This window comes from Chiroxiphia lanceolata, chromosome 1 (assembly GCF_009829145.1).
Source record: "Chiroxiphia lanceolata isolate bChiLan1 chromosome 1, bChiLan1.pri, whole genome shotgun sequence".
In the NCBI taxonomy this organism is placed as follows: domain Eukaryota; kingdom Metazoa; phylum Chordata; class Aves; order Passeriformes; family Pipridae; genus Chiroxiphia; species Chiroxiphia lanceolata.
Window position 1 is genome coordinate 130,694,777 of NC_045637.1, and position 14,534 is coordinate 130,709,310.

The 14,534-nt window shown below is 42.0% G+C and overlaps 1 protein-coding gene across 4 annotated transcripts; it reads right to left on the bottom strand.

Moving 5' to 3' along the window:
* Nucleotides 1-1,319: 1,319 nt before the first annotated feature.
* ASB4 (ankyrin repeat and SOCS box containing 4) lies at nt 1,320-13,457 on the bottom strand. 4 transcript variants are annotated; one of them, XM_032705299.1, is made up of 5 exons: nt 13,171-13,457; nt 9,169-9,468; nt 6,653-7,143; nt 4,933-5,046; nt 1,320-3,268 (listed from the first exon to the last, which is right to left on the bottom strand). In XM_032705299.1, exons 1-5 carry the CDS (start codon nt 13,382-13,384, stop codon nt 3,080-3,082), a joined length of 1,308 nt encoding a protein of 435 aa, XP_032561190.1. In that variant the 5' UTR covers nt 13,385-13,457; the 3' UTR covers nt 1,320-3,079. The 4 variants fall into 4 exon arrangements, 3 of the variants coding, with proteins under 3 accessions (XP_032561190.1, XP_032561302.1, XP_032561384.1); XR_004360094.1 differs by lacking the exon at nt 1,320-3,268 and having other exon boundaries at nt 4,982-5,046; nt 6,498-7,143; XM_032705411.1 differs by lacking the exon at nt 1,320-3,268 and having other exon boundaries at nt 5,010-5,046; nt 6,615-7,143.
* Nucleotides 13,458-14,534: the final 1,077 nt, after the last annotated feature.

Here is a 14,534-nt window from a genome sequence, read left to right on the forward strand (position 1 = left end):
AATGTTATCCATTGAGAAGTCATTAAGGGAGCTGTGGGAAAGAGCTGCCAATAGGAAAGTGTGGTTCACTCTTTGTGCCCATCTGTGCTTTAAAGATTCTAATAGGCTTTGGAATGCAGTGGAAATGTTTCAAACATGGCTACATCTCTATTGGGAAGCCCAATGGCAAAAAGCAATCTTCTCATTTCACAGAAGATACCAAAAAACCCTGAAAACATTTTTCTGTCCTTTTAGGTCATGACTATGCTCAAACATGTGGTGTAGAGGTTTCTCATTATTTCCATGTGCAACCATCCAGTCTGATACAGCTTTGAAAATATAAAAGCATGATCAGGAATTATATGGCAGCATGAAATTTCAAGACATCTCCACTAAGTCATAATAATAAGACTGTGCATCCCATGAATTTAATAAAAGATGATCTTAATATCAGGTATTCCCACTCCTCTCATGAGCTACTCCATCTGGTGTGTAGGAATAGAGTACAGCAATTGAGGAAAAAAACCCGCTAAAAATACTAACAAATACTAAGGTTTGCTTACTCTTGGTCTTCCTAACTTCAACAACAGAAGCAATTAAAGTGCATCAATCAGGACATTTTTTTCTGTGACTGGGATATTCTCCAGTGTTTTTAACAGCTTGCAAATTCCTATGACTATAATCAGACTGATCCCACTGTGCTCTCTGTCAGATACCACAATGGCTATAATCTGGCACCTGCTTGGTACAAAGCTTGGAAGTGAGCCTGGGTGCCCACAGAATAAAAATTAAGCATGTTCGCTACAGAAGGGGAGGATCAGAGGGAATTTAGGAACACTAGTGACAGCCTTCTTATTTCCCTCTCAGCAAGAGAGTCCTGGCTAAGACAGGTCAGAAAACAGTGCTATTGTTCTGCCTTAAACATCTCTCTTCCAGAGGCAGAATTTTGCTTTCAGAAGCAGCCAGCGTGGGGACGCATTCCCAACAAAATCATGTATCTCCATCTGTCTCTTCTGGACTGCCCATCTTGCCCCATTGTCAGACTGTTAGAAAGCAACAAATGCTTTCTTACCCTGACCAGTTGGCAAATCCTTTTCCTCATGCCTGGCTTAGATAGATACATCACCTAGAAAAGCAGTGGGTTAAGATAACCTACCCTTTTTCGTCCTTTCAGATTCACTGGTTTTCCTCAGTGCAGAATTCATTGGATCCCATTGACCTGGAGGTAACTCAAGCAGATTTTTCAATAGACAACCTGCCCCAGATGCTGATCATTCTGCCTAGTAAACTACTGTAGTGGTAAACTACTGTAATGTCTCTGACAGACATGTCTCTGCAGCTGTATGGAAATCTCTCATCAGTTTATTGACGTACAGGGACCTATATTACAGTTTTATCCACATAAGAAAGCATTTACTCATCATCTGTGTTGGCTTTGAAATTCCTTATTGGAATTGGAAACTGCTAAATAGCAATCTTCATTGCTGTCTAGCTAAACATAGGCAGACCCATGAATTGGATGCTCTCCTAACACAGCGTACAAGCTTTAATTAATGAAAACTGAGATGAAAGGAAAGAGAAGCAATTTGTAACACTAAATAATCTGCACGTTTCTTCAAATGCTGTTATTGCCATTTTGTGAGACACAGAGACACTTGAGCAGCTTGACTGCTCCTGTTTGGCTGGGCCTCTCTTGCAAAGACATAGTGATAGCAATGAGGACTGACAGCTTCACAGTCAGAGGTGCAATGAGAAGTCAGGAGTTACTGGCTCTCAATGGTGGGCACAGCTCCCCTCCCTCTTCACAGAGCCCAGAATTGCCAGGGTCTAAAAAAAGTGAAACAGCCCAGATGGATTGCATCTGACTAAAAAAGGGAAGAAAAATGGAGTTTACTTGTAGGTCAGATCACACACTTGCCCTTGCTGTGGGATACTTGCTGTGTGAACTGTCACTGCCCTGCATTTTATCCTTCTGGACTGGAGAAAGCAACTCAGCCAGAAGTAAAGGAAATCAGTGCTGTAAGGTCCAAAAGCACAGGGTCTTCAGATCAGGGGATTGGTAGGTCTGTAACAGCCCAGCAAACATATCTTCATCTTCAAAACACCTTTTGGTTAAGGTGGGATTCCTCTCACCTGCACTTAGCTGCCAAAACTGAGGTGCAGAGCATGCTAGCAGGCTTGATTCATTTTAGTCAATGAAGAGAAGGATTCGTATTCTTCCCAGATCACATCCAACACCATCCTGAGAGATATAGGGATGGGCATAAGTACAGCTGTGCAGGTTGCAGGGGCAAGTCTTTTCTATCTGACTTTCTTGACACCAGGATATGAATTTATCATCGGTCACAAGGACAGTATAAACAGAGACAGCACGTGCTAAAAGCTACCTGGGCTTGAATATCAAAGTACAAAAATTCCAGGGCTGAACAATTCAATCCTGTTCACATACTGTGATAGATAAAGGAAAAATTTCTTACAATTAAAAAGGATACAATTATGACAAAGCTTTATAAGAAACAGACAGGTGTAGTGAACAGTGAACTAACATTGAATTGAGGCTCAATCAACAGGAATATACAGAAACTTCTGAAAGCCTGTCTGTGGTCACAATTTAAAGCACTTTGCCCATTTCTTTCTGGGAAAACATTTCTGTGACTCTAATAAATGTCCTATTTTTTTACAGTATCCTTTCTTTTAATCCCAAAGGGGCAGCTGAAGAAGATTATAGTGAAACAGTATCAGAAGTTGTACAGATTGAATCTAGTGCTATCTAGCAGGCAGTGTAATAAATACTGAAGGAAGCAGCAGCATCGTTTAAGCTAGGCTAAACAAAGCATGGCAGTATGTGCCCATGTGTGTTTGCAGCAGGGGCCCTTTCCAGCTCTGCCTCCCCAGTGCAAACTGCAGCTGCAGCTGTGAATTCTTGGCGTAGGGAAAGAAAGCAGCTCCAAGGAGAGCTGGTAAATCCCAGCCCAGCTTCAGGCTGGCTTGCAAATGGACACATGCAAAGGGCTGTGTCAGGATTGTGTCTGGAGCTCCAGGACCCTGCACAGGCATATGGATCCGGGAAGGGAGAAACCAATGTCCGCTCTGTGGCAGCTCAGTAGATGATTCCTTCTGGTTCCAGCAGCAAGTACTTCTTTATGGGCAGAGGGATGGAGAGCAAGGGCACTCCCAGATGGCACCTTTCTGACAATATTGCCCGAATTGCACATCTGCATAAATGCATGAGTGACCGTGGGGAATTGCTGCACACGGTGAACAGAGAGTCATAGAAATCCTGGTGCCGCTGTAAAAAAGCCACAAACGTGTTTTAGGGCAATGAGGGTGTTTTTCTTCCTCCCCTTTCCCCTGCCCACACGTAGCCTTTGGCAGAACAAGGTCAAAAGCACAGCCTGCCATCTTGTCGCTTGAAGGCACATCAAGAACCAGGGACTTCATTTAGCCAAAATACCTGCACAAAATTCTTATGCTTGCCTCAAATATTTAGTGTTAAGTGAAAGACAATGATGAAATATTTAGGTTTGGTCTGCAGGTTTGATATGCCTTATCCATCATTTTGAGGAGGGGGTTCCTCTGTGGTGTAAGTCTTGGACTGAACAGACCCTGCAGTGTGCTCAGGGTCAGAGCACATGGGTGAGTTAATCCTCTAAACCTCACCACGAGGCAGTGAGGCAGCACAATGCCAGTGGTACCAGTGAGTTCACTGGGGCTGTAAAGAGCAGAGTAGTTTTGGTCTTACTCATCGCTCCAGTGGCCTTCTAGAATATATGAAATTGCATCCCCATGAGCAGAAAAGTGCAGATGCTTACAAATAACGTCAAAAACTCCCAAAGCAAATGGTAAATACATGTGACTACATGTGACTTGACCTTATTTTGTAATCTTGTTACTTGATAGATCTGGTTACACTTATTTTCAGGTTATGCTTTATGTACAGTAAAGTATGCATTTGTGTCAACAAAAGTTTTTCTTCAATTTCATGCTAAGTTCAGCTTTGACAACAAAAATAAAAACCTCAACAAAGAAATAGAGCAACTGTGACCTTTTCTAAACAAGAATGTCTCAAAATTTCAGATTAATATTTTTGTTTGAATAAAAGTTTTTACTGTTATTATTATTGTTGTTGCTGCTGTTATTAAGGTGAAAAAAGACCTTTAACTTTTAATTTTGTTTTCACTATAATGATTTTTTTTTCTGAACAAATCTGACCCCCAAAAAATCTCACAGTTTCTCTGGCAATATAATTCTTCTTTATAATACAGATGGAGTTTCCTAAACCTACTGACAATGTATAGCAGATATTGCTGCATTTCAGCACTGATTTTAAAATTTTGGAAAAGTCCAGTGTTAACAAATAACCTAGTTGTAAACTGGAATATTTGGACTATGAGGATTTCTGAATTAAAGGCATAATTATGTAAAAGCATGTAACTTGTCCCACAATTTTGCCTTTTGACACATTTTTTCCTCTTTTAATCACTTATTTTTAATTTAAATTCTCCTTGCATTTTCAGCTAAGCCAGCCTGTTCACAGAAACCTGACCCATGCAACAGAATCTAAAGATACATAATCATACCCATGTTATATGGCACTTTTAAAACATTTGCTGACTTAAAAAATATATAAATATATACGTTGACAGATCTGAAGAAACACCAATACAGCCAGAATCTTTTCACTTGCTGAATACAGGGACATCTGAGCTTCTGCAACACCACTGACAGGGGGTCCTCCAAAGGGTAATGTTGCAATGAAAATTTCTCAAAAATATGTCTCTTTTTTCAGTGAATGATATGCTTTTGTCAAATAAGTGATATTAAATGGGGAAGTCCCAAATCCTCTGAGATGTTCTTCTCTTTCAAAAGCATTATTTCTTTCCTATGTTTGAATATGGGTTATGCAAATAATGAGTTTGGATTTTACTCAATTACAAATCATTGAGAGCTTACCTCAAAGACATCCTCAGGTATGGCTGCTTTCCACTTAGATGTCGATTTGATATGTTCATAGGAATTGACAACGACCTCCACAGCTCTAGGATGGGAATGACAGGCTTGTAGCACCTGCAGGCAGGATGCATGGAGACCATAAGTACCACCAAGAACCTGGGGCTAGCTTGGATGCTTGGCACTGTGCAACGAACTGAGACAGACACAGCCAAAGAATTATGAGAGGATAAGGTTGGAGATGCAAAGACACAAGGCCCTTCTACACTATTCAGCACAAGTTCAGCAAGAAACCCCAGGCTAGACCCTAGAGGAGGTGTGCATATCCCAGTTTAACACCATACAGAAGTACTGGCTTAGATCTCCAGAGCAGTCTAGCACCCAAATCTAGAGATAACTTGTTCATAGCTGGGCTGAGTGACTTGACACCAGGCAAAGCCATGCACAGAGTCCTTGCTCCAGGTCATGCAGCACAGAAACACAATAAAATCCCTTCATATGAATAAAAAATGCATTGCTACTGCAAAATTTAAAAGAAGACCGGGAGATAACACAGGTCAGAAGCAAGGTTTTCAAGCCACACAAGGCCCCCGAGACAACTGTTCTGCCCAGTAACTTTAGTTCAATAGGGGAAAAAATCCAAAGTCTATTGTCACTCACCCGTAAGGAATCACACTTTGCATTCACCCAATTTTGTCCCACAGAGTCACCAGATTTCACAAACAAAACTGCAAAACATCCCTCTGGGATAAATATCATCCTACGTTTTTTATAGATGGGCAAATGTTGGTTTGGAAGAGACACACAATTCATGCAACAGGAGAAAGGCAAAGGCAGGAAGAGGAGACCCCAGACCTGGCTCTCAAATGAGCTCTAGGAGAGCATTGTTCTGTTACAGGCAGGGCCCACTCATCCTGGGTTCAAGAGGGCACAACCAAAAGTTTGGCATTTTACTCAAAGGTTTCTGGTTCCTTGGCTTGTTAAAACTTTCTATCTACAGTGGAGGAACCGCAAAATGTTGCTCAGGGCATTGGGTGAGAGAGAATAAGTCCTGACTACAGCAAACTTACTTGGCTGTCTAGTATATTAAGACTGTTAGGTACTTCTGTCACTTCCTTGGGTTTTGTAGACTTTTAAAAACTTTTCAGGAGAGATCTTGTAATATTTTTTTTTTGTTTTAGTCAGCTATAAGCCCAGAGCCAGCATTTCCCTTTAATTCTCACATTTCCTGGGAATAATCCAAAGCTTTATTGAGATGTATTTAATTTTGAATAGACTTGAATAGATTTTTAAAGGTCAGATGTGACAAATTGAATCAAGTTGTTTCATCTCTAATCTTTGGTAGAGACATGAAATATGCATTTTGTATAACTCAGTTAAGCCTGTATGAAGCCAAGTTTGACAAAGGGATATAAGTTTTCTGAAATAAGAAGGTGAATCTGCTCTGAAAAATTTAGGCTTGAACCGGCATTTAGAGTTTGGCATTTCAGGTTGGTTAAGAGCAAAAATGGGATCTGCATCTGGTTTCTGGTATGGGTAACTGTAATTTCATTTCAGTTAAATCATACCACTCTTATAATAGGTCAGCTCACAATGTTTCAGACATTGACAGGACTCCAGTAAATCCAGATACCACCAAACCCCAAAGTTTATGTCTCTCATCCCATTCCTGTTCAAGACATCACCTCTCTCTATATCGCTACTGTACAAAGGCATCCTTAACCTTATGGAATTGCAGAGGATATATCCTAGCTGCTCCATGATTCAGTAGCAGTTGGTAGCAGATGTCTGGCTGAGCAGCTGGCCGCACAGATGTCACTTTTATGATATACTGTAGGGGTGCACAGCCATTGACATCCATGATATTTGCTTCTGCTCCTGCCTCCAGCAGCATATGCAGAAGGACATGATCACAGTTCCAGGCAGCTTTGTGGAGTGGTGATTTGAAATCCTCATCACGAGCATTCACTTCAGCTTTATAGTCTAAGAGCATCCGGCAGATGAGGTGGTGATCCTGGCTGTATATCTGATCCTTATAGTGAAGGGCCCAATAGGCTGCACAGGCCAGGGGAGTCTCCATATAGGCATTGAGAGCATCAATGTGTGCTCCTTGTTCCACGTAAAAGGCCACGAGCTCTGGGACACCCAAACGTGCAACGACGTGCAGAGGAGTCTCCTCATCTTTGTTGTTTGTTTTTATGTTCACATTTGCTCCTGCCAGCAAAAGATGATGGGGGAAAAAATTAAGGTAATGAAACGCTCGTTTCGCCACCTCTCTGACTGAGCCCTCATTCCCAAGGAGAAGGTCACGGTGGGTAACTGGCATGAACAACACATATGAAAATGCATTGTTCATCTCTTAAACCCTCAAGGAGTAAATTCAGATGTGATAGCCTGGCCCTGAGCTGGAAGAAGACCTTATCTGAACACTCTATTTTGGAGCAGCAGAAGGCCCAAATCTCTGTGTAAAATGCTTTTTCCTACAAATTAAAAACTGCAGGAGAAAGGATCGGGTCCGACGGCCCAGCTTGTGCCCAGCGGCTGCTGCAGCTGAAGCAACAGCACCATCTGCCGAGCAGAGAGGCGACCCCTCACAACTGAGATAAGACCGAGGTGCAAAGATTGCGAGGGAGGAAGCAGAGTCAGAAACTACCTCTGAGCTGGAAAACTTAGGTCCTAATGTTGTTAAGCCATGTCGAGTGTTAGTCGTGTTCGATGTCCCTGAGAGAGCATCGGCAGTTTTAGTTTGGAGGTGGTAACCGAACACGGGGTCAGCACTGCTTGGCTAGCAAGTCACCCCAGCCAGAGGGGGTCAAACAGCAATGACCTGAATGGACCTCATGTGACACCACTGAGTGGAAATGGCAGGTGGAAGATGCGTCTTGGGAACTTTGGTACCAGGGGCAAAAGAAAGCCTGGCTTTGGCTGTTGGGGGGTGCTGCTGTGTGAATGTGCACACCTGACATATTCTGCTCCAGACCTTTTGCATCTTATTTGTAGTCCCAACACTTAGCTCATATGGAGATTTGAGTTTACTGAGTGCTTTGGGAGGAAGGGTGGCTTGTAAAGTACTATTATACTGTTGCGGATGGGTGGGTGGGTGGAGAAAGCCTACAGAATGCATCCTTTCACTTGCATTCATTCTATGATGCGTTTCATAAGAGTACATTTGACTTTTAAGCTTTTCTATCATAGCACATTCAACTCCTGCTGTCAGGACTGTTTGCTTTGGGCAGGATACAACTGGCAGTATTTATTTTCCTTTCTACCAAACAGAATAATATGTATTTTTTCCAGCAGAAGAAAAATAATGTTGTTATTCATTTATGATTGACAATTACCATGCCCACAAAGCATACCTGGGCTCTGCATCTCAGGAAAAGCCCTCAATAACAACATATGTAGAAAAAAGCCCAAAAGCACTTGTATTTGCCATGGCAGAGTGTGATAAATAGGGGTGTCTTTCTGTTTGCAACTAAATACTTGAACTGCCTGATTTTGCTGTATCTTTTATGTATTTCTTTTACTATGTCCCAAGTCAGCATCCTTCTGTTAAGCAAATAGTGTCTGACAAATGTATTTATGGAGGAATTATGTCTATGCATAGCTTCATTTGTTACAGATAACCATCAGTGTAACATACCTGATTTCATGAAAACAAAAATCTTATATAATAGCCTTTTTTTTCTCCAAGCCCTGCATAGATGCAGGAGTTTGGCTGTTGACAAATGAAGGAGATGTATGAAAAACTGCATCCGATTTTTCAAGGCCAGATCTAAAAACAAGTAGTTAGAAGAATTTTACTGAGATCAAGAAAATTCAAGCAAGAAAGACAATAAGAGAAGTGCCCATTCACGTGACAATAGCTCAATACTAAACCTAGATGAAGAAGATAGAAAAAAATGCCAAGAGAAATAGAAACTCCTTGATTCAGAGGAGCTCTTCTGCTGATGGACTGATTGGGCAGTGGGCTGGAGGCACCAAACTGGGAAACAATCTTGGAATAAGGATCTGTGGCCACGGAAAGGGAAAGACAGATGGTGTGAGGAAACAGAATGGGAAAAACTTTCTCAGATCAAAGAGATGGGGAAAAGGAGTCTGAGATGAAGAAATAAGTCAGCTGTGAATGAAAGGAATAAATACACATGTACTTTGAGAAATTGTCTCTCAAGAGAAAACCCAGACCATGCCCATCATCTCTGGCTATGCCATAAGAGACACTCCAGAGCTTTATCTTACCTCTCCAAATCAGCTGCTGGGCACAAGGCATGGAGGCTCGTGTTGTACAGAAGTGCAAGGGTGCCTGCCCACTCATTGAAAAGCAGTTCAGCTTAGCTCCGTGGTTGCAAAGGATCTTGAGACACTCGACATTTGCCATTTCACAGGCTACGTGGATCGCAGCTTTTCCATTGGGCCGGCAGTTGATTGTAGCTTTGTGATTGAGGAGGACCGAAAGACTCTCCAGATGTCCATACATGACAGCCAGATGAAGTCCAGTTGCCCAGGATATTTTTAATTTGTAACTAGGCAGCCAGTACCCTGTACAAAGTGAAAACATGTTACCGGCCTTGGCAAACACTTTTCTTTGGACTATCCACCTACTGAGAATAATTGAAGGGGAAGGAAGGGTTGGAGTTTTGATGTAATATACTGTATTTTCGCCAGCTTAGTGCACACAAAATTCTCTCAGGCATAATTTCATTTTCATTAAGCACTATTACTATATGTGCTGAATAGCCTGCCCTTTGGAGAGATAATTCCCACAGAATAGACACGATCTGAAATAAGATATTAGATTTTTTTGTGACTTGTGTAGATTAAATAAAAAAATATTCTAAAAGTGTTTGAAAGGCCACCACTTAAAAAATATGGGGGAAATGGGATCTTCAGCCTGCCAATAGCTGAACAAAGGTGGCATTAGACTAAGAAGGCAGTATTTACTTAGAACAGTGACTCAACAGACAATTCATCCTACTGTTTCTGCGTAGGAGATAGCAGGATCTTGCATGTCAGAAGCTGGATTCAGACCTCCAGGGATGCATTGCACATAGATGAGCCCTGGCACTGTAGCTGCAGCTGTGTCAGAGACCTCCTGCCAGCTACTGCCCCTGAAGAGTATGGAGGGAGAAGATTGAATGCTGATGTAAATGATGTTGAAGAGCCAAATAGAAGCAGTGACACTTTAGCATGAAATTTGGCTCAAAAATGTTTCATTTTTTCTCAGAAAATTTCACAATTATTTTTTTGTTTTGTTTCATTTACTCGCAAGCAAGTGTAAGACCAAATAACACTGAAATACTTGTTCCCAAAATAGGACTACATGCTTAATGACTGCATAGATACAGTCTCTGAAGTGATAACTATAACCATTTGCTTAAAAAAAAAAAAAGGACCATAATAATGTGCAGAAGGGCAGGAGAAATCTAAAACTTCTTTCCTTTTTTTTTTTTTTTTTTTAAGATACAGCAGCTGCATCTTAGCTAAAATGTGCCTATAAAATTCTCTAGGTTTGATTTATCTATTTCTCCTTGGATGACTGATCTCTTCTCTGTGGTGACCAGTGACAGGACCTGAGGGAATGGCCTGAAGTTGTGTCAGGGGAGATTTAGGTTGAATATTAGAAAGAGGTTCTTCACCCAGAGGGTGGTTGGATGCTGGAATAGGCTCCCCAGGGAAGTGGTCACAGCACTAAGCCTGACAGAGTTCAAGAAGCGTTTGGCTGATGCTCTCAGGCACATGGTGTGACTTTTGGGCTAAGTGTTGGACTCGGTGATCCTTGTGAGTCCTTTCCAGCTCAGCATATTCTGTGATCCTGTGACCGCCTGGTTGAAATCTGTTATCATGCAAAAGATATAGAAAAAATACTCAAGATCTATAATGAGGTTAAAGTAATTAAAACCTTCCTTTTTTAGACTCTAGTTTTATGTAGTTTTTCAACCTTAATGTCACATAGATACAGTTTTTACAGTATTCATGGTTGTTGTATTAGATAGAAAGAAGATGAGGAGGAAAGAAAGAGGTGAAAGAAGAAAAAAGGAAACAAAGTGCTGGTGACAGGAAGAAACTGATTAATATTTTTCTTCCCTCCTAGTTAAATTGCAAATATATTTTTAGATAGGGGCAAGCAACTGCAGACATCATCTACTCTAGGACCAAATTTTAGGGACTACCAAACTCTAGTCCTCAAGGAACTCACACTGTGAATAGCCAGCAAAACCAGGCAGCTCTGAGACACCAGAGTGCACGAGCGGTGTGACAGTGTCCTCTGAGGACACTCAACCTGCTGACTCTGCAGATTACACTGGCAACTCTGGTAAGGCAACCTTTTCATTATATGCCCTCAAACCAGGCAGAGAGTAGGTGGGCTACATCCCAAAGTCTATGCATATAGCAGAGCAAGCTTCTTAAATCACCTCCCCATACAGTATTCCCCCTTGTTACCAGTGAGCTTTGGAGTACTGCCAGCTTATCCCACACAGAGCTGGGTCTCACATTTATGGCCAGATGTGAGCCATAAATTATATATTAACAGCAGGAAAGTGATCTTTAAAAGCCAAGTTGTCACTTTTTATAGCCACAGTTTTCCTGCCTGAGACTACTGCTAATTTCCTTTGCCTGTGCTGCTGCAGGTGAGCTGTGCTCAATATCCTAAGGAGCATCTTCCATGTCCTCTGCCCAAACCCATAGACATCTCTGAGCTCAGAGGGACAGAGACCAGGCACTGAATGGGAAGCAGATGTGGGCTCCATGGGAGACCTCATTCAGCTTACCTGTTTCTTTGGTTAGAAACATGTTCAAGCAAGGTCAGTGTCTTTGAGAGCGTTCAGCCTCTTTGGAAGAGAGGAAGCAAAGACACTCTGTCACCCATGACATTTATTTTCCACTTCATCACTTAGGACTATGGCAAAGCTCAAACTGTCTGAATTGTGATGTGGTAGGGACAAATTTTTCTCCCCTCTTCCTCCTCAAGGAAATTCCTCTTTCATGTCACAGTTATCTGCTGTTCAAAACAAAAGTAAAATTTACATGAGTGTTCATAGAGTGCCTCTTGCCTTTCAGACAAGGTGGATAAACTGCTCTGATTTAGGCCATGTTGTGCATTTACCTCTACTTTTTGGAGAAAGGAGAGACTTCTTCAAAAGAGACAGGTTAATGCTTACAGATCTACAAATAAATATCTATGCATTAATCCTGTAGTCTTAAACCACAACCAGAATGCATCTTAGCCTGCTGAGGACAGAAGATGTATTTTAAGATACATTCAGCACTGTGTGGCTTAGTTCATACACTGTCCCTAAGGGAAGTGCATAATTACTGCATCATCCTCACTCTGAAGAAATCAAAAGAGTAGGAGCCAATCATTAAATAAGAGATAAACAAAGAAACGGAGTAGAGGAAGGATATTGTCCCTTCTTTATACCACAGAAAAGAAAGTGTATTTGCTGTGCTGCTGGCACTGGAGGTGTTTATCTCCACATATGATTAACTTCTGGCAGAGACTGATCATTACTGTTTGCTAAATACACACGGAGAGTCTGTTAGCAAGTAGGTCATGAAGTGTGTTGATTTTAGTAAACAGCAAACTTGGTTTATTGCTTTAAGTTGTAAGGTTTTGGAAACTCAGTCAGTGTATGGCTGAGAACCGGTTTGGGTTTTCTACACTCTGAAACAGATGTCTTTCCTGGTTGTGTTTTTCCAGATTATTTTTCTGTTTTGATAAACTAGCACATCCTCACTTTCTGTCAGTTGGAAAAATAAATCTCCTCCCATCCAGCAACCTCCAAGGTCCACAGGATTTCCTTAGGTTTCCTGAGCCAGGCAGAATTCACTCTATTGCTACTGTAAATTGAAAATGGAAGACATGGAATATTTTATGTTTCTGAACAGTCTGTATATGTGTACAGGTTCATGCAAGTAATGTATACACCCCTCTTAGCCTGCGTGTATCTATTTTTGGCTTTGTACCTGAGTTCTCTGCAAGGAAATAGTAAAGGACTCCTCTTTCTGGACTCCCCAGAAGCATGGAGGCTCAGGCTGGGCTCTGGCCTGCCTTCCATCAAACCCAGCAGGTACAGCTGATAAGCTCCCCTACTACCGTAACCATGGTCATATGACCCTACTGAGACATTATTGCCTATGGATCAGTTTATGCTGCAGCTTCAGAGGAGATAAAAAGCCACAGTTTCTCGAAAATCACTCAAACCCTTCTACTTCCTGGCTGGTGAATGCTGCCACATTTACCTTGTTTGTAGGATGCCAGAATCAGGTTTTCATCTTCCACTTCAAACACTGTGTCCACATCTATTTTCTTTTGGCTCAAGAGCTCCTCCAGGGTTTCAAAGTCATTGGACTTCAGGGCTTCAAGAAAAGCTTTTTTCACCAACTTAGCAGCTGCAGCTCGAGTAATTTTCCCCTCTGTATTCTCTCCCTCTCTGTATGTCTCCTTTAAATCCATTTCCAAATGTATCTGTTTGTGCTGTGAAGAGGGTTACTCTGAAGTCCCTATAGCACAGTTGCATGCTGAAGTTTCTGAAGATCAGAAGGTAATTTTATCACTCAGTCATGCTGATCTGCTTGTTCTATTTATATGAGGAGCATTTCGGGCATCGAAATGCCACTCTTAGATATCACTACACTCCTTTGATGAAAGTGAGCACAGAGACAGTAGCAATAAAAGAAAAATAAAAGTTATCTCCATGGGATTTATACACATTAATTAACCACCTGATTACCTTCTGCTGCTGCCAAATGCTTACATTAAAAGACACAAGTCCTGGGTGTTGTTTCTCTGCTAGAGAAGCACTTCCTTTCAGAGTTGCCATTGCTGATTTATTGGCTGCAAGGGAACGTGATGCTCTGCCTGCAGATACCTTTTAACTAGTGCAATTCAGAAAAAAAAAATTAAAAAATCCCCAAGGCACTCTTCCCATAGGGGATAACTCACTGTTATGGACAGCATTCTGCATGCTGGTGCTGATTTTAGGGATGACAAACAGTGCTCCTTGTAAGGAGAAATGGTGGGATGAGTGGGCTGCAGAGCTGCACAGACATGTTATGCGGTGTGGGATCTCACACACCACAGGGGGCTTATGTGTGAGTTAACTCAGATGCAAGCACAGGAGGCTGCATGGGTCCATAGGCTCTTTTCCTTCCTCTGTTCACCCTTCATCTAAATTCAGACCTTCTCCCTCACAACCCCATCCCCCTCTGAACACTGCCCCTTCCCTGCCTTTTCCTACTGTCTTTGCCAGTCCCCTGTCCCTGTATTGACAGCAGTGATGCAAACCCACATGTGGCTACCATGAGCTGCTATCATGCATCACATAGAAGTGGTTCACACCTGCACCCACTTGGGCTGCTGGATGAGACCACGTGTAGAAGGAGACTATTTGCCCATGATTTATATCACCCAGCAAAGTGGACACCAGCACAACCATTATAAAGAAAGCTTCATGTTTATTCTTCCTGTGAATTTGGCTGCCAAGTGGACCAATGGAGAAATGTGAGCCACATGGCAGTAGAAGTCAGAGCAGCTGTTATTCTCATAGGGTTTTTGGGAGCCAGAAACCTCAGACAGCCCTGTATGGACCCACAGGACCCCTGTC